This window comes from Pelmatolapia mariae, linkage group LG8 (assembly GCF_036321145.2).
Source record: "Pelmatolapia mariae isolate MD_Pm_ZW linkage group LG8, Pm_UMD_F_2, whole genome shotgun sequence".
In the NCBI taxonomy this organism is placed as follows: domain Eukaryota; kingdom Metazoa; phylum Chordata; class Actinopteri; order Cichliformes; family Cichlidae; genus Pelmatolapia; species Pelmatolapia mariae.
This window is the reverse complement of record NC_086234.1, coordinates 738,683-758,150: the sequence shown is the minus strand read 5'-3', so window position 1 is coordinate 758,150 and position 19,468 is coordinate 738,683. Positions and strand designations below refer to the sequence as shown.

At 48.5% G+C, this 19,468-nt stretch overlaps 1 protein-coding gene across 1 annotated transcript; it reads left to right on the top strand.

The window, feature by feature from the left end:
• The first annotated feature begins 7,371 nt into the window (after positions 1 to 7,371).
• Positions 7,372 to 18,305, top strand: ptenb (phosphatase and tensin homolog B). The gene is made up of 9 exons (XM_063482392.2): positions 7,372 to 8,129; positions 9,315 to 9,399; positions 10,161 to 10,205; positions 10,776 to 10,819; positions 10,914 to 11,152; positions 11,549 to 11,690; positions 11,770 to 11,936; positions 12,273 to 12,515; positions 12,802 to 18,305. Exons 1-9 carry the CDS (start codon positions 8,045 to 8,047, stop codon positions 12,985 to 12,987), a joined length of 1,236 nt encoding a protein of 411 aa, XP_063338462.1. The 5' UTR covers positions 7,372 to 8,044; the 3' UTR covers positions 12,988 to 18,305.
• Positions 18,306 to 19,468: the final 1,163 nt, after the last annotated feature.

The window sequence follows — 19,468 nt, the reverse complement described above, 5'->3', positions numbered from 1 at the left end:
ATGTGAGGTGGGCAAATGAACTGAATCATTTCTTCAACAGATTTGATTCAGCCATGAGGCAGTCTCCAACATCAGCTGCAGACTCAACCACCCCCACTGCTGCTGTTCCACCTCTGACACCTCAGACACTTCACACCTCCTCTATTCACCCTGCTCACTCCTCCCCACCCCCAACAACAGCATCCAATACACACTCAACACAAGGCTCCAGCCTGTCTCTCTCAACCACCCAGGTTAGGAGGGAACTGAGGAGGATTAAAGCCAAGAAGGCAGCGGGTCCAGATGGCATCAGCTCGAGGGTCATCAGGTCCTGCACCTCTTCAACCTGAGCCTGAGGCTGGGAAGAGTCCCACAGCTCTGGAAAACCTCCTGTGTTGTACCAGTGCCAAAGACTTCACGCCCCAAGGACCTCAACAGCTACAGGCCGGTGGCTCTGACATCCCACCTGATGAAGACCCTGGAGCGGCTGGTCCTGGCTCAGCTTCGGCGCCTTGTGAGCTCATCACTGGACCCACTTCAGTTTGCCTACCAGCCTGGCATTGGAGCGGATGATGCCGTCATTCACCTCCTACATCGCTCCCTCACTCACCTGGAGACCGCTGGGAGCACTGTGAGAATCATGTTCTTTGATTTCTCCAGTGCCTTCAACACTATTCTTCCCTCGGTTCTGAAGGACAAGCTGGAGAACTCTGGAGTGGACCATCACCTCACTACCTGGATTTTGGACTACCTCACCGACCGACCACAGTATGTGAGGACTCAGGGCTGTGTGTCGGACAGGGTCGTCTGCAGTACGGGGGCCCCACAGGGAACGGTTCTGGCTCCGTTCCTCTTCACCATCTACACTGCAGACTTCTCCCACAACTCCACCCAGTGCTTCCTGCAGAAGTTCTCTGATGACTCTGCTATAGTCGGCCTCATCACTGATGGGGACGACAAGGAGTACAGAGGACTGACTCAGGACTTTGTGGACTGGTGCCAGCTGAACTACCTCCAGATCAATGCCAGTAAAACCAAGGAGCTGGTGGTAGACTTCCGCAGGCACAAACATCCTCCACTGCAACCACTGAACATCCAAGGTATGGACACTGAGACTGTGGACAGCTACAGGTACCTTGGTGTTCATCTGAACAACAAACTGGACTGGACTCATAACTCAGACGCCCTCTACAGGAAAGGGCAGAGCAGGCTGTACCTGCTGCGGAGACTCAGGTCGTTTGGAGTGGAGGGCCCACTCCTGAAGACCTTCTATGACTCTGTGGTGGCCTCAGCCATCTTTTATGGTGTGGTCTGCTGGGGCGGCAGCATCTCTGCTGGGGACAGGAAGAGACTGAACAGGCTGATCCGAAGGGCCAGCTCTGTTCTAGGATGCCCTCTGGACCCAGTGGAGGTGGTGAGTGACAGGAGAATGGTGGCTAAGCTGTCATCCCTGCTGGACAACATCTCCCACCCCATGCATGAGACTGTGACAGCACTGAGCAGCTCCTTCAGTGGGAGACTGCGGCACCCACGGTGTGGGACGGAGAGATTTCGCAGGTCTTTCCTCCCCACTGCTGTCAGACTCCACAACAAAGACTTCAACTGATCAAACACACACATCCACACATGTGCAATAACACTAAGTGCAATAATCTTTCTGGCATCGTTGTATTTTTACTGAGTTGTATATAGCATTTGTATTCTATTTTTATCTTATTGCATATTTTATTCTATTTTATTCTACTGTATATAGTATTTTATTTTATTCTATTCTGTACAGTTGTGTACTGTATTTATTCTTATTTTATTTTATTCTAATTGTCCTTCATAACTTTTGCACTGTCCACTTCCTGCTGTGACAAAACAAATTTCCCACGTGTGGGACTAATAAAGGTTATCTTATCTTATCTTATCTTAGAAACACAAACTTTTTACATATTTCCATCATGGATAATAGTTACCAAAACAGAGTACTGTACAGTTATTAAAGAGTACAGATAAGTGGCAAACCAAGGTTGTAGTGTGCAAAATGAGCAGGATACTGAAAGATGCTTAAACAGTTAAGAATATTTAGAATAATTAGAAAAGTACAGATTGTGTATTGTACCTATTCATTAACAAGTAGACATGTAACATGTAAGTTAGTATATATAAAATGCGTGGAAGATGTCGTCCCATCCAGAACAGTTAAATCCTTCCCAAATCAAAAACCCTGGATTAACGGAGATGTTCGCACGGCGCTGGCGGCACAGAGCACCGCTTTTGCCTCCGCGAACACATCGGACTACAAACACGCACATTACCAACTCCGGAAGACGATCAAAGCAGCCAAACGTGAGTACAGGGACAGGGTGGAGCAACAGTTTGACAACCCTTGGAGTATGTGGCAGGGACTAAACACGATCACAGACTTTAGAGGGAAAACCAGCACACCGCAGACCACGGCCTCTCTGTGTGAGGATCTAAACGTATTCTACGCTAGATTCGACACAGCGAACACCACGAGACCGGACAGTGTGCGCACCGCGGATGACGTCAGTGCGCACACTGTGTCTGAGGAGGATGTGCGGAAGTGCTTCAGGAGGGTGAACGCACGCAAAGCTACTGGTCCGGACGGGATTCCCGGCCGCGTCCTCAAGTCATGCGCGGCTCAGCTGGCTGGAGTGTTTACACACATCTTCAACCTTTCCCTCTCCCTGTCTGTAGTCCCAGCCTGCTTCAAAATGGCCACCATCGTCCCTGTACCCAAATCCTCCACCATCTCCTCATTGAACGACTGGCGACCCGTAGCCCTGACCCCCATCGTGAGCAAATGCTTCGAGAAGCTGGTCAGGGACTTCATCTGCTCTGCACTACCCGACTCACTGGACCCTCTACAGTTCGCATACCGCCACAACAGGTCCACTGATGATGCCATAGCCCTGACACTCCATGCTGCCCTGTCACACCTGGAGAAGAGAGACACGTATGTGAGAATGCTGTTTGTAGATTACAGCTCAGCATTCAACACCATCGTTCCCTCGAAGCTGGACAGGAAACTGCAGGATCTAGGACTGAGCAGCTCCCTCGGCAGCTGGATCCTTAACTTCCTGTCTGACAGACGCCAAGTGGTCAGACTGGGCAGCACCACCTCATCCCCCATCACACTGAACACTGGTGCTCCACAGGGGTGTGTACTGAGCCCTCTCCTGTACTCACTCTACACCTACGACTGCACGGCCACTAGAAACTCCAACATCATTGTGAAGTTTGCGGACGACACTACAGTGGTGGGTCTTATCACCAACGGTGATGAGACGGCCTACAGGGAGGAGGTCAGCGCCCTGACCCACTGGTGTCAAGACAACCATCTCACCCTCAACGTCGCAAAGACAAAGGAGTTGATAGTGGACTTCCGGAGGTGCAGAGGAGTACACACCCCCATCACCATCAACGGCGCCGCTGTGGAGAGAGTGAGCAGCTTCCGCTTCCTTGGTGTACATCTGGCTGAGGATTTTACGTGGTCAGGACACATAAACAAAACAGTGAAGAAGGCGCAGCAGCGCCTCTTCTTTCTCAGGAGACTGAAAAGATTCGGCATGAGCCCCCGCACCCTCAGGACCTTCTATCGCTGTGCCATTGAGAGCATCCTCACTGGATGCATCACCACCTGGTACGGCAACAGCACCGCTCACAACCGCAAAGCTCTCCAGAGAGTAGTGCGGTGTGCTGAACGGATAATTGGAGGTGAGCTTCCCTCCCTCCAAGACATCTACAGGAAGCGGTGCCTGAGGAAAGCGGAGAGGATCATCAAGGACTCCAGTCACCCCAGCCATAAACTGTTCAGACTACTACCATCAGGAAGGAGGTTCTGCAGCATCCGGTCCCGTACCAGCAGACTGAGAGACAGCTTTTTCCATCAGGCCATCAGACTGCTGAACACTTCATAGACACCTCACCCTCACTACTGGAACTTCAACATTATGCACTCCATACTGTACATTAATGCCACTGTTTTGCACATACCAACCTCTGTATATTTTATATATCTTATTTTATTGTTTACTTTATTTCATTTGTAAAACATGTATATACATACTATATACACACTCAAACACACACACGTAGAAAAACATATTTAGTATACACATTCAGTAATGTATATACCTTTACATATTGTACATATATTTATTACTTTTTAGATTAGCCATTTTTATATTTTGCTTGTTTTACATTATTGTATTTTGCACAACTCTGTTGCTTGTGAAGCTCGCACACAAGAATTTCACTCACATGTACTGTACCAGTGTACCTGCACATGTGATGTGACAATAAAAGTGATTTGATTTGATAAACTGAGAAAAGTAATGTGCAAATTGTAACAGTAGTAGTTGTTCGGTTGATTAGTGCAAATTACAGCGCTGATGTAAACATCTATGTTTGTTGTGAGCAGTTTTGATTGTAATAATTGTATTGTAAATTGTAAATAATCACGTTTGAGTAACTTTTATTAATTAAAATGTGAAAAATTCACATTCATTAAACAACAAACATAGGCAAGAGTTTACAGAAAATATGTGAATGTGAGTATAAAAACGTCTGTCCACCAGGGGCCGCTGTGGCTCCGCTGAAGCTCTGGCGCCTCCACGAGGCGCTTCTGTGGGAAAACGTAACTTTTCAGTTTCAGCAGCATGTTCACGTCGTTTCAGCTCCTTAAAAACTGCTGAAACGGACCGAAACTCTGCTGGAACCGGACTCCATCCTCTGCTGTGACGGCATGCTGCATTATGTAACTTCCGGTGGTTGCCAGGTGTTGACCCTTTCCCGGTCATTATGTATTCCTAGAGTTTTTCTGAATGGGAGGATGACGGCGTCACAACATGGCAACCACCCATTGCAGCGCAGCTAGCCGCTAACAAGTTAGCATCGTCAAGTCAGGAAAAGTCACCCAACGAAATAAAGTGAGCAGCTTTACAAAATAAAAGCACAGTTCGCGATGTACAGTGAATGATGTAACCCGCATACGTCATTTAATGACGTCTTTTATCAATTTTATTTTTTTTAATACATAAAGTAAACATGGCTAAAATAAATGATATACGTATAAATGAAATAATTCAAACTACATAAAATGAAAATTAAAGAAAAAACAGTTATCTAATTAAGGATAGAATTTTAAAAAATGTATGTATTAATAACAAAACAAACTGAAATAGCTGTTGATAAATTCTGTACAATAGCAATAATATTAACAACGTTAAATATGCATGAGTATGTTTCAGGAATTTATATTATTCAAAGTCAAAGTCAGTTTTATTTGTCAATTTCTTCAAATGTACTTGCCATACAAAGGAATTGAAATTACGTTTCACACTGTCCCATGCGTAGACATTGACAACAATAAAGTGCAGATGCACAACATTTAGGTAACATACAGGAAATAACAAGACAAGACCTAACATATAATAAAGTGTTCCACAGTGCGCCCTGGAAAGTAGTATACTAATTTAATTTGATTTAACTGATCATACACACACATCCACAAATGTGCAATAACACAAATGTGCAATAATCTTTCTGGCACCGTTGTATTTTTCACTCTGTTGTATATAGCATTTGTATTCTATTTTTATCCTATTGTATATTTTATTCTATTTTATTCTACTGTATATAGTATTCTATTTTTATTCTATTCTGTACAGTTGTGTACTGTATTTATTCTTATTTTATTTTATTCTAAGTGTCCTTCATAACTTTTGCACTGTCCACTTCCTGCTGTGACAAAACAAATTTCCCACGTGTGGGACTAATAAAGGTTATCTTATCTTATCTTATCTTATCTTATCTTATCTTATCTTATCTTATCTTATCTTATCTTAATCTACTTGAGGTAGTCCCAGGTTGTGGTTGGTAAGGGTTTTTGTTTTAATGCAGCATAAGACTGTAGCAGCAGTAATAGTAATATAAATAATATAAATAGTGCTAAAAAAAAATACTAAAAATATATAGCAGCAGGTGTGTGCAATTTCAATGCAGAGTGGGTGGGGGTGGGGGGTGGGGGGGGGGTAGAGTCCAGTCTGTCTTCCTATACTTCTGCCAGTCTGGTGTTTCTGCTGGCTGGGAGCCGGGAGGGGAGAGAGTTCAGCAGTCTCACAGCCTGGTGGATGAAGCTGTTGGTGAGCCTGGTAGTGCGGGAGCGGAGACTTCTGTATCTCTTTCCAGAGGGCAGGAGGCTGAACAGACAGTGCGCGGGGTGGGTTGCATCGTTGACAATTGTGATGGCTTTGCGGGTGAGGCGGGTGGTGTAGATGTCTTGCAGGGAGGGGAGTGGTACACCAACTATCCTCTCAGCTGTTCTCACAATGCGTTGTAGAGCTTTCCTGTTATAGTCAGTGCAGCTACCGCCCCACACAGTGATGCAGCTGGAAAGGATGCTTTCAATGGTTCCTCTGTAGAATGTGGTCAGGATGGGTGGTGGAGCACTTGCCCGCTTGAGTTTGCGCAGGAAGTAGAGGCGCTGTTGTGCTTTCTTGGCCAGTGATGCTGTGTTGGTGGTCCAGGAGAGGTCCTCACTGATGTGCACCCCCAGGAACTTGGTGCTGCTCACCCTCTCCACCACAGCGCCGTCGATGGTCAATGGGGGGTGACAGGTGTGGCCTCTCTGGAAGTCGACAATAACCTCCTTGGTCTTGCTAACATTTAGCAGGAGGTTGTTGTCTCTGCACCACGTGGTCAGGAGCTCAACCTCTTTCCTGTAGTGGGTCTCATCGCCCTTGGTGATGAGCCCCACCAGCGTTGTGTCGTCCGCAAACTTCACAAGGTGGTTGGAGCTGTAGGTTGGTGTGCAGTCATGTGTCAGCAGGGTGAAGAGCAGAGGACTGAGCACACAGCCTTGTGGAGCCCCCGTGCTCAGGGTGATGCTGTTTGAGACCTTGTTGCCCACCCGCACCGCTTGAGGCCTCTGGCTGAGGAAATCCAGCAGCCAGTTGCAGAGGGAGGTGCTGAGGCCCAGTCTGTCCAGTTTACAGATGAGTTGTTGTGGTATTATGGTGTTGAATGCTGAGCTGAAGTCTATGAACAGCATTCTCACATATGAGTCTTTCTTGTCCAGATGATTATTATCATGATTATTATCACCATAGGTAAATTTGGCAGCATCTGTATCCCTCTGATGATGAGTGGATGTAAATCTGCTGTTCTGCTGCTGTTTTGGTGAAAAGTGAAATATTTTTCTTGAAAGATTCAAAAGTGTTTGAACTATTAACCCACCACTGGGATCGATTCATTTAAAACAAAAATACTTAAATAACTTGAATGAATGGAACACATAAGTCCTTAAAGTCTTTAGGTTGTACTGCGGACGTAAAATATGTTTTTTGTATGATAGTGTTTAAATTCATTTGAGGAAACGCTTAAAAAAAGTCCTTTGAGGTAGGTCATTTATTTTGAAGGCGGGCGGATGTGGACCTCTCTCCTGCTGTCCTGCTGCAGACTTGACGCATGCGTAACTGTCGTCTAGTCGCTCTGCTCAAAGGCACCGAGGCGGAGAGGTTTTCTCTCCACTCACCTGCATCCAGGCACGGCGTCTCTCCTGCGCTCATAGGCCGGGAACAGCTCCGCTGGATACGTCCGGAGGACCGGCTCCGCACCGGCCGTCCTCCCGCAGATGGTCTTTGTCTGCAGGCAGGGGACCTGGAAACCCGGGCCCGCTGCGGGAGCGGGGAGGAGGCCTCGGAGCTCCCCTGTTCTGATCCAGAAAAGAGCAGCGACAGCCCGGATGCGTCTCTACTAGCAGGTCGGCTAGCATCCATCCAGAGCGGGGCTCGGGGAGGCAGCGAGCAGGCCGGATAAAGGGACCGATTCGTGCTGCTTCGGGTCGAGGTTTCTACTGGATTTTATTTTGGCTTTATTTTTCTGCGGGTTATTCTTTAAATCTGGAAATCGCGGGACTGGAGGCCGGCTAGCTGCGAGCTAGCTGCCCAGGATTACCAGGGTAACCAGACAGCAGAGGCTCCGCAGTAAAACAGACCGTCTCCCGGTGATCTCTGACCCGCTGACAGACCTCTCCGGAGGCCGGGGCGCAGCGATGGCTGCCTTAATCAGAATCCGGGGGATTGTGAGCAGGAACAAAAGGCGGTACCAGGAGGACGGCTTCGACCTGGACCTGACCTGTATCCTTTTTACGTGTGTGTGAGTGTGTGTGTGTGTGTGTGTGTGTGTGTGTGTGTGTGTGTGTGTGTGTGTGAGAGAGAGAGAGAGAGAGAGAGAGCGCCGTGCAGAAGCCTGTTCAGAAAAACTGTGATTTAAGGAGGCGGCTCGGTGTGGGGCATGTTGCTGATGAGCAGCCGGACTCTGTTAGAAAAATCGCACATTTAGAGGCGGGCTCGTGTCTGCTGGCTCGTGCCTGAGGGCTATTCTCGGTTGTTCTTCATGGTCCAGATGTTCCGCTGGTTTTCTTCTGCAGCGGCCGTCTTCATGCTGTCCCTTCACACTGACACGTCTGCTAATTAGTCTTAATTTAGCAGATTTTTCAATGCAGTTCGGCGTGAGGTCTGTTGGAGCATCTCCAGGCTGCACTGGTGCATCTGCTGTAGGTCAGAATATTGATTATCGATCAGCCTGTGTGTTATTGGTAGAATAACAAACCCAGCACTGAATTAATCAAATCTATCGATCAGTACTGATGATTCATTATTCTGTTTGGTCATATTTAGTGGTGTTCGCTTCTCTCGTGTGTTAATAAAGTTTGATTCAGAGGACCTCCTGCAGGGCTGAAGGCATCAATCCACATGCAGCTGACTGAACAGGACTGACTGATCAGAAAGTAAACAGCCACTTATGGTGGAGGGACTGAGTATGATCAGCACAGTGAAAGTCCCGATCAGTTTGATTATTGATCAGAGTAGGGGTGCTGCCTGAATGTGCCTTTACAGACGCCTGACGTTACATTTTATTCACTCAGCTGTTTTTACGTCATTGACCTCTTCAGGTTTCTGACAGTTGATTCATTGCTTTGGCAAACTTCCTGTCAGCTGACTCTGATACCTGACCTGTTACCACCTTCTGAGGTAAACTGATCGATTAGGGAAACTCGACTGTTTCCAATGATGTGATGGTTTATTCATTTTTAAAGAGGAACTGTTGTGTTTTCGGTCGTATGCGCTGCCCACCTGCTGTTAGACCTTCTGTTTATGAGGGGCAGCCAAACCCAGTAAGGTTGTCTTAAAGGGGGAGGAGTCCAGGAGAGAGAGCTGACTAATCATGTGATGGTATGAAGCTCTGTGATTGGATGTTTGAGTGCTAGTTTTTGGGTCCAGCTGTGTTCAGACCTTTGGTCCTGAGCGGCGCTCCATCAGACATTTATCCAAACATCATCGCGATGGGTTTCCCCGCCGAGCGGCTGGAGGGCGTTTACAGGAACAACATCGACGACGTGGTTCGGTAAGATGACCTTTGACCTTCTCCGACCCATGTTTTTAGTGCTCAGCAGCGCCTCCTGTAAACAACGCTGTGAAATCTGATCCCGTACTGAAAAAATGCACAACCCAGTTTTTAAGGTTATTGGGTCACTTCCTGTTAACGGATTAATGATCGCTGCTGCTAGCGAAGGTGGAAATCTTAAAAATTGGATGGACACACAAACGAAAACCATCAAAACTTTGAAACTGGAGATTTTCTTTGATCCACGCTCAGAAAGAACACATAGATTCATTGATCGCTCCACTGAAAACTGATCTCCAGTGAGTCCAGAGCAGTAGCTCCTCAGTAGGCTTCCTGAACCTGGCAAATCAAAAGGAAGTTTGCTTTAAGGTGGGCCACAAAAATGTGAAATGTGCAAGTGAGCGAGCTTCAATCAGATCAGCTGAGCAATAATAGAAGATTATTTTATTGATTACAGACGCGCTCGAAATGTGACGTCAGCCTCGTTAAAGCCGCGTTCGTGTGTCGTGTTCAGACACCAGCAGGGGGCGCTGCAGAGACCACTTGTTGGTTTTTAAAGCTGGTTTGCTCGGCGTAGGATTTATGGATGAAAGACTTTCACCTCAGCCTCACAGCAAACACTGTAATAACACTGTAGTGTGATAGCGCTGTAATAACACTGTAATAACACTCCACATGTCATCGTGGAGCTGCCGTGTGAGTAAACTTGGTCTGTTTTAAAGCTTCTCTAACAGTTTTCCCCGCCTCTCCTCTCCTCTCAGGTTTTTAGACTCGAAGCACAAGCATCACTATAAGATCTACAACCTGTGAGTACTCAGTCTGTTTTCCTCTGTGATCGCCTGATGATGTCTTTAAATGAAAACTTCCTGTTCAGGTCATAAAGCTGAGTTTAGACCAGACTGTTAGGACCGGGGCCCTCAGGAGTCGAGCCTGGTTTTACTGGACTGTCTTTGGTGTGAGGTGTGTTCAGGTGCTTCACGGCACAGACGGTGATGTGTTTGTGACTGGTGGGAGATAAAATTGTGGCTGAAGTGAAAGTGTGTGACGCTCTGACGGGCCTTCAGTTCTAAAGTTTTGACTCGCTCACTGATGTGGGAAATGTTCATGTGAGGAGCCCCGCCCACAGGCGTGCCGACTCAGCTCAGCAGGTCCAGGTGTGCTGACAGCAGCGCGGGTTTAACAAACAGGATAATACTGTGACGTCAAGCACAGAGAAGTGGGTGAGGGGTTCATTTTAACGTACTCAGGTGAGCGTCTGTCAGGTGGACTCCGCCTCTCACCGCAGCTCCTTACGTCAGCGAGCTAAACATTCCTTCAGAGGTGCCGACAGCTGCCGGCGAGGCGGTCAGTCCTAACATCTGTGTGTCTGTCCACAGATGTGCGGAGCGACATTACGACGCGTCAAAGTTCAACTGCCAAGGTGAGCCTGTCCTCTTGTGACCTCTGACCTTTGAGAGGCAGTGTGTTTGTCCGGTGTTGGGTAACGAGCCGTCGCTCTGCTCCTCCTCTCCCAGTCGCTCAGTACCCGTTCGAGGACCACAACCCTCCCCAGCTGGAGCTGATAAAGCCGTTCTGCGAGGACCTGGACCAGTGGCTGAGCGAGGACGAGCAGCACGTCGCCGCCATCCACTGCAAGGCGGGAAAGGGCCGCACCGGCGTGATGATCTGCGCCTACCTGCTGCACCGGGGCAAGTTCCAGGAAGCTCAGGAGGCCCTCGACTTCTACGGGGAGGTCCGCACCCACGACAAGAAGGTAACCTTTTTTGTTAATGTGGAGCCTTTACCTCGTGATACGAGGCGCCTTGAGCAGCTGTTGTGATAAATAAGGTTGTAACTGGGCGGTAAACCCTGAGCATGTTCTCCCCGTGTCTGCGGGGGTTCTCCCCGGGTACTCCCACAGTCCAAACACATGCAGTTAGTGGGGTTAGGTTACCTGGCGATTCTAAACTGTCCACAGGTGTGAGTGTGAGCGATTATCTGTCTCTGTTAGCCCTGCCACAGCCTGGCGGCCCGTCCGGGCGTTCCCAGGGTGCCCCTGCAACCCTGACAAGGATGAGCGTGACAGAATGGATGAATTCTAACTCTGCTGACGAGGATGCTGAAAGACTCTGATATAACCTGACCTCACGATTGATCTGTTGATGTTCAGGGTGTGACCATCCCGAGCCAGCGGCGCTACGTTATCTACTACAACTTCCTGCTGAAGAACCAGCTGCAGTACAAACCGGTGGCTCTGCTCTTCCACAAGATGCTGTTTGAAACCATCCCCATGTTCACCGGAGGCACCTGCAGTGAGTCTCGAGCAGTAAGTCTGCCGTCGCTTCGAGCGAGTTCAGTTGAATTAACGGGTGTCCCTGTGCTCCCCCGCAGACCCCCAGTTTGTCGTGTACCAGCTAAAGGTGAAGATCCACACCTCTAACCCCGCCCACACCCGCAGGGAAGACAAACTGATGCTGTTTGAGTTCCCGCAGCCACTTCCTGTCTGTGGAGACATCAAGGTGGAGTTCTTCCACAAGCAGAACAAGGTGCTGAAGAAGGTGAGGAGGTGATGGAGTCCTCTTTGTTGTCCTGAGCGGGGTTCACATGTGGCCTGGTGTAATTTGTCTGGGCTCACCTCGAAGGTCCGTCTGTGGTCAGTGCTGAGTCTTGTGCAGACCCCGTGTCTGAGCAGGACTGAATATTTCCTCACAGTCAAAGGTCAGCTTTGTTTATTCAGTGCCAAACTCAAACTAGTCTTTACTGTAGATGTTCAGCATCAGTTTTAGGAGCACAGGTTTTTCTCCGGGGACCAGAGGAGGTGTAAGACGGACACGTGTCCACGATGGCAGAGCGGACGGCCGGGCTGGTTTCCTCACTGCTTTTTCTCATTGTAGGAGAAGATGTTCCATTTCTGGATCAACACCTTCTTCATCCCGGGTCCGGAGGAAGTCCCAGAGAGGATGGAGAACGGCAGCGCGGGGACACCCAGAGAGCTGTTCGACAGGACGCCGCAGACCCCGATGACACCGGGAAGCGAAACCAACGACAGAGACTACCTGGTCCTCACGCTGACCAAGAACGACCTGGACAAGGCCAACAAGGACAAGGCCAACAGGAACTTCTCCCCGAACTTCAAGGTAAGCTGCTGAGCAGCGACGCCGCTGACGCCGATGGCGCCGAGTAAATATCCTGATTGTTTTGTTCTTTAAGAAAAAGACTCGTTAAGTTGACGAGCCGCACAAACCCAGCCTGTAATGACCAGGAAGATGATTTCTGCTGTGCTAGCGTGTATACTCGTTAGAAGCACAGAGAGCGATGAGCGCCGCTGCCCGCCATCTGTAGTTTAAAAGCGTGAGCAGTGAGGTTGGTTAGCAGCAGGCAGGTGACCTCCAGACTGACGGTCTGCTTCTTCTTCTGCTTCAGGTGAAACTGTTCTTCACCAAGACGGTAGAAGAAGGAGCCAACTGTGACGCGAGCAGCACGTCCTCGATGACGCCAGACGCCAGCGACAACGAACCGGATCACTACCGCTACTCGGACACAACGGACTCGGACCCTGAGAACGAGGGGTTTGAAGACGAAGACCACAATCAGATCACAAAAGTCTGACACACACGCACTCTCTCTCTCTAATACGCAAACATACAGCTATATACGTGTATATATATCTCCAGTATGTATGTATGTATGTATACACTCGTGAACGCAGACGAAGACTAGCGGGCGGTTAGCTAACGGGGAGAATCACCGGCGGACCGCAGCTGATCAGTGGGACTCTGGATGCAAAGAGCTCTGATCAGAAAACTTTCGCCATCCCCACCCCCCAAACTTCTACACAGCTGGACAATCACATGACATGGATTTGTAAGCATGTGGGCGGGGCCAGGCGAGCGGACAGTGTGACGCAGGAATGGACAATTTAAAGGAGTAAAACTTGAATCTAGACAAACGGAAAGACGAGTAGACTTCTGTAGTGACCACGCCGCGGTGTCTGTGGGACGAACCCCTCCCGACCAGCTTTCAGTTTCGTGCTGAGCGGTCTGGACTCTTCATCTCTGCTCTCTTCAGGCTTTCTCAGTGTTGACGCTTCTCTCTGTGCGCTGAAAACTCAAATTCAGGTCGAGCGTGGACCCACGTGGAGCTTTGAAGGCCAGTTCCTGTGCTTCACCTGAATCTGAGACGTGGATCACTGCGGGACAACCAAACTCATTTACCTGACTCAAAATGTGAAACCACGATGCTGATGATGGCAGACGGTCATGTCATGTGATGAACCTGGCAAAATATCAGCTTTAGGTGAGACGAATCTGTTCTTGTAAAAAGAGATGCTGATTTAAAAAGGTCGAGCCCCCGGGTCACCGTGACCGCATTTATTTATTCTCCCGATTACTTCAAACACCTTCAACTGGAAACTCCTGATCCAGTTTGCAGCAGCCTGTTTAATCCAGTCTAAATTGGGTTGGGCTGTGGGTCTGAACCCCAGCCGGACGGGTCCCATCGCTGATCTGGACCCAGTTTGGGACAAAGCAGCGCACAAAGAGAAGCGACAACCTGCTGTTGAATGTCACAGTGAAGATGAGAAACTTTATTATTCCCAATCCTCTGCAGCTCCGTCAATCATCTGCTGAAGGACGCTTTGAGTGCGACCCGAGCGTGAACACGTGCTTCACTGCTTCTCTGTCTGTCCTCAGTTTTGCACAGAAGGACTCTGTTCAGTCTTTCAATCAGCTCCTACACTTCCAAGAACCTTGTTTTTGTTGTACTCTGAAATATATCAATCATTAAGCTAAACGACAAATGAGCTACTGCACAGTATAACCATTCCTGCAGCGATCTGCTTTTAAGCTACACACCTATATAGGCTAGCCCCCCAGCACAGACTGAAGCAGAAATCTTTGACTCCAGAGCGCTGGCTTTCGGTGTCTGGCATGCACTTTATGAAGGACACTCGAGTGAATCTTGACGGCCTTGTAAATATTCCAGGCGAGCTCCGTCTGTGCGGGAGACCTGATTCAGCTCGTGTTGCGCTGTAGTCCTCATAAAGCTGCCGTTTGTGAGGTTTGAGCTTTGGCTGTCTGCAGCCGGAGGTCAGTCCGCAGCGTGGGAGTGCCGTGATTACAATGTCATGGATTTCTTTTTAGTAAAACTACTTTAAGCTAAAGATCTGCCAGGTCCATTTGGAGCATCTTTTAAATGGACACTGGGACTTCGTCGGGGTCATGAGGATTTTGGGATCACTGCCCAAAAAAAAAGGTGAAACGCTGACCGAGCGGCTCCATCACGATGGTCAGCCTCTGTGTGTCTCTGGTTTCTGATCTTTCAGAATGGTAACGCTCTAGAATTATTACTCTGTCCATAGACTATTAATCGTTTTTACTCACTACTACTTCTTGGAGACGTTTAAGCACTTATATTCTTGCAAATTGTACCTTTAACACCAGGGACGATGGCTGGAGAGTCACGTTGGCATCACAGCAGGTTTGAGACTTGTTTCAAATTGACAGAATGAGTATTAGAGAGATTTAAGCTACTGGAGGTTTGGCTTTGCCATGCAACATTTGTAAAGTTAAAGCGGGCTCTTGGACGACTGTTTTGACCATTAAGCTTCTTGCACATCCACCGTTCTGCATAGTTAAGATATTACATGTACAGTATAATAAGGCCTAATGCAGTGACCATAAACACCGTCTGATTCAGCCAGTCACACCGTATAAAAGTCTGTCCGATGGACCGGAGCAGCTACAGGGTCATCTGCGTCCTGGTCGGGCACAGGTCGAAGTTTTAGTCCTGACGCCTGATTTCCGTCCTCACATTTGGTGCTAAAAGCTATCGTGGACCCTGCTATGACTGATAGTTCATCGTAGGTGTGGTATCTTGGGTCTCTGTTGTTGAACCTGTTGGTCTTGGCAGGTCTGGTCACACAGGATGCACCGTGAGGATCTAAAACACAAACTCCAAAGTTGTAGTGCCGATGCCTTCAGTAAAAAAACATCAAACTCCCATCTTGATCTCCAGATGTGTTTAAAGTCAAAGAGCTGGTGACCTGTAATGAAGGCAGAGGCATCAGTAATGATGATATCACTCGTGTTCAGTTGCAATCAGGATAAATAAGATGCTGAACCTTGAGCTTGACCCTAAAAGGAGAAGATCTGAAGGTGTGTTTGACCCTCAGATCTTTGGGAGCTCGTCCGTTCTTGCCGTCCAAGGTTGAACATGTTTGCAGAGTTCATGATGATGATGATGATGCTGGAGCAACTGCCAACTGTTCCTTTGTGCTCTCTCTTATGACCGATCTAATGGCTCCTCAGCAGTGCCGAGGGCTTTTAGGTTAGATTGACATTTAGCCAAACAAACGGCATCCTGTGTGAGCACGTCTAACGCCGTGGCCTGGTGCTACTGACAGCCAGTGCATGCAGCAGGTCCTGGGCCTGCAGTGCACCTTGTTGAGCGAGCCCAGGACTGGTCGTCCATCTGTGGTGCTCTCTACCAGCAGCGTGCGTGTTCGTCCACTCCTGATCTCTAATGCCCAGCAGCTGTGTCGTCAGCGTGGCCGTACAGCCACTGGGATTTTTACAGCAGCATTTCCTGTCTCGAGTCCTGTTAGGTGCTATCAGACCTGGCCTCACGTCCTGTCACTGACCCGTTCAGCAGTGACCAGGGTGTAGTGTAGACCTGTACCACAGTCCAATGTTTGACTCCATTCAGGTGGATTTGTTCTTAAAGCCCACAGTTTTACTGAAGCGCAGTCACTCGATGAGGTTTGGGGCAGGTCCTGGTCGAGTCCAGAACGATGGGTAGAAGCTGCGTTTTGACTCTTTGTGGTTCTCCAAATGATTTTCCAGCAGACCTCAGCGCTTTACCCAAAGGGAAGCTTGCAGAGATTCAGAGATGGGTCCGAATGTGGAAGACTGAGTGCTGTAGTATTTCATGTTGGTAATATTCTCCACTGCTGAGCAGGTTCAGGTGTTTGAGGCCAGGCAGGTGCTGTCCACGTCTCTGACTGTTCAAGGTGCTCAGTGTCTTTTCATTGTTGGTTGTATACAAACCTCCGTTCAGCTCTTCACCTCACCTGGAGTTTCATAGAAAGTGGTCACCTGTTAACAGAGCTGGGGTCAAACTCCTCCCCCATTCTGACATCATCAGGGATTCTGCGGCGACTCGGTGTGAAGGAACCTTGAATTTTGCCTTTTAATGCACCACGCCTGCCTCTTTCCCACTGATGTGGTGCTGAAACAGCGGCCCCACCAGAGAGCCTGCTGCTCCTGAAGTTAGGACCCGTGACGTCAAACGCTACGGGAGGGCCTACCGCAAGAAATTCATCCAGTGATTGGCAGACTCTGGGTGGGGTGCTTTTCCCGCAGACATTAGTCCAACATCTGCTAACGATTCTCAGATCTGTGTGCTGGTTCTGGCACCAGTGGAAAAGCGGTCATTGTGACAAGCTCCGGTACTTCCTGCCTCCTCAGACGTCCTGTTTCTGTCCCCGACCACACAGCGCTTCAGCTCTGCTGTTTGCATCTCTTCACCAAACCTGCCAAGATGAGGCTCGGACGCCTTTGTGTTTCTAATTGTTGAGTTTGGGTCCGTTTGTAATTACAGTCTGTGTTCACACTCTGTTTGTTTTTCGCCGTAAGGTTAAGGTGTCACCGTTTCTCTGTGCAACAGTCTGTAGATAGATGCTCTATTGATCCCACAAGGGAACTGGGACCCATCAAAACATGTGACATAGTCTGCTCGTGCTATCCTCGCGGAGAACCTCGTTAGAATAACGGATTCTGCATTTCACAAACCAGTGTCAGTGTTTCAGCCTCCTTTCATTCAAGTAAATCAGATGGATTTGTCATATGACCACACCTTCAGTAGTTTCAGACGTTTCCTCGGAGTTGTGTACCCAAACCATGTCTGTTGATCCAGTCAGAGAAACAACAACAGAAACTCGTCCAGATCCGGCTGTTTAGCCATCTGTTCTGCTTTTGTCTTATTTCTCTGCTTTCCTGATGAGCTGATGTCAGCTGTTCCCCAGATCTGAGTCCTGAACATAAAACAACACATCATTGGCGTAGAGTGTATCTCCTCTCGCTCCTGTTCAATCTAAACGTGGCCAAAGCTTCAAATAGAGCCACGGGTGCTGCCCCTCAGCATGCTTCCAGAAGACAGCGAGTGTGATTTCAGTGAGACGGTTTGTTCCAAACAGAAGATGCTGGCCAGGCTTTAGTGGACCAAGCTTTGATTGGTTAGTCTACAGGGTGTGGTGAAATACGTTTTAACTGAGGTTTAATAAAGAAATAAATGTGGGCCCGTGTCTTCCTGGCCTCCTGTTAACACTTAATGGCTGTTTCAACACATCCAGAATTATTTGGTGTCATTAACAGGCAGCTCGCTCTTTGCCTTTAAATCTATATTTCACAGACGTGGTCTCATCACTAAGCCCCACCTCCTGCTGTTGGGTATCTTAGTAACAAAATAAACACGAGCACCTTAAATCCGTTAAAGCTGACGACGCGTCTTGACGCATTTGACCAGTGAAAACTAAAACGAACGCGGGACGCTACACAGCTGCTCAGCTTCTGTTTTCACGGCGACAAAAACAGTCATTAACATTAGCTTAAACGCGGTCGCTAGCACAATGCTAACATTAACTTTCCTTCTGCTTTGCTGTTTAAGGACGGCCCCTTTCTGGGGCGGTGTTTCTGGTCTCGATCAGATGTGGTTTTGTACCCGACTCCGAGCCTCGTGTCACATGTCAGCTGCACACAGGTGTTCATTTTATTTTCCAATCAATAAACAAAAAAGTCACCTGACTACAAACTATATCACCATGGCAACATGTTAATCTGACCCCACCGCCGCTTCTTTTATTCCTCCTCTCCTTGTTTTATAAAGAAATAAAAACACTGTAAAGGTGAATAAACTATTTATAAACAGCTGCTCATTGTTTGATTTTTGTTTGCTTGGTTTTAGAACTACGACTCCCATGATGCTTCAGGTGTCTGCCGGTATGAAAAAGAATTTCTCTTAACGTCCATTTGCTCTGTTATCAAGTGCTCAGTGCGCTGCTTTAAGGGAAGAAAATGGCTTTGGGGCATTTTGTTGAATAAACTGTTGGTGAACTCATGTTTTAAATGGCCTGTATTTATATAGCGCTTTACTCAGTCCCTAAGGACCCCAAAGCGCTTTACACAACCAGTCATCCACCCATTCACAAACTGGTGATGGCAAGCTACATTGTAGCCACAGCCACCCTGGGGCGCACTGACAGAGGCGAGGCTGCCGAACACTGGCGCCACCGGGCCCTCTGACCACCACCAGTAGGCAACGGGTGAAGTGTCTTGCCCAAGGACACAACGACCGAGACTGGAAACCTTCCGATTACAAGACGAACTGCCAACTCTTGAGCCACGATCGATCGGTTTTAAAGCTGGGTTCGGTGTTTCAGGAGGCAGACGTGACTGACCGCACTGTTTAACTCGTCACCAGCCGCAGCCGCCCTACACCCACAGCTGTGGTAGTGCTCTTTATTGTTCCTGAGTTTGACAATGTAATGTGATTACTTACAGACATTCAGCTGGATGTTCTGATTAACTCTGACTCGGCTCAGAGTTAAAAATAAGAATTCACTTTTTGTCCAGTAAATAATTAATGGGCTGATTCTGATACAGTGTTTCAACACGCGTCATTCATAGACACGCCCACGTTTCACACTGTGATGGATGGAGGACACTGTGCAGACAGGAATCGAACCACCAACTCCCACCTTAGTGGACGACCCGCCGTGCCAGCCGTGAACAACCATCATCGTCTTCTTCTCTGACAAACTCGTTTATGCTCCGCTGCTGCAGACTCGTGCACACAGGAGCGCCTCAGCTCAACCCTGCGTGCGCGCGCACGTGCACGATCGACCGGTGACTTGGCAGAAATGATAATGGCTCGCTTCCCCCACCGTGCAGTGCAGCAGGGAGCGGGGAGGAGAAATGAGGTCACACGCGCTCAGTGTGCCTCGTGGGCAGCGAACCATCACTGATTCTGTCTCATCTGCTGCTATAAAAAGATCAAAGGAGGCGCAGAGCAGCGGAGACGCTCAGGCAGCAGC

Bases quoted from the DNA above. Each gene is read 5' to 3' on its own strand.
- ptenb (XM_063482392.2), top strand. From the start codon at position 8,045: ATGGCTGCCTTAATCAGAATCCGGGGGATTGTGAGCAGGAACAAAAGG. The intron at 11,153-11,548 runs GTAACCTTTTTT...GTTGATGTTCAG, and splicing joins TCCGCACCCACGACAAGAAG to GGTGTGACCATCCCGAGCCA. The intron at 12,516-12,801 runs GTAAGCTGCTGA...CTTCTGCTTCAG, and splicing joins ACTTCTCCCCGAACTTCAAG to GTGAAACTGTTCTTCACCAA.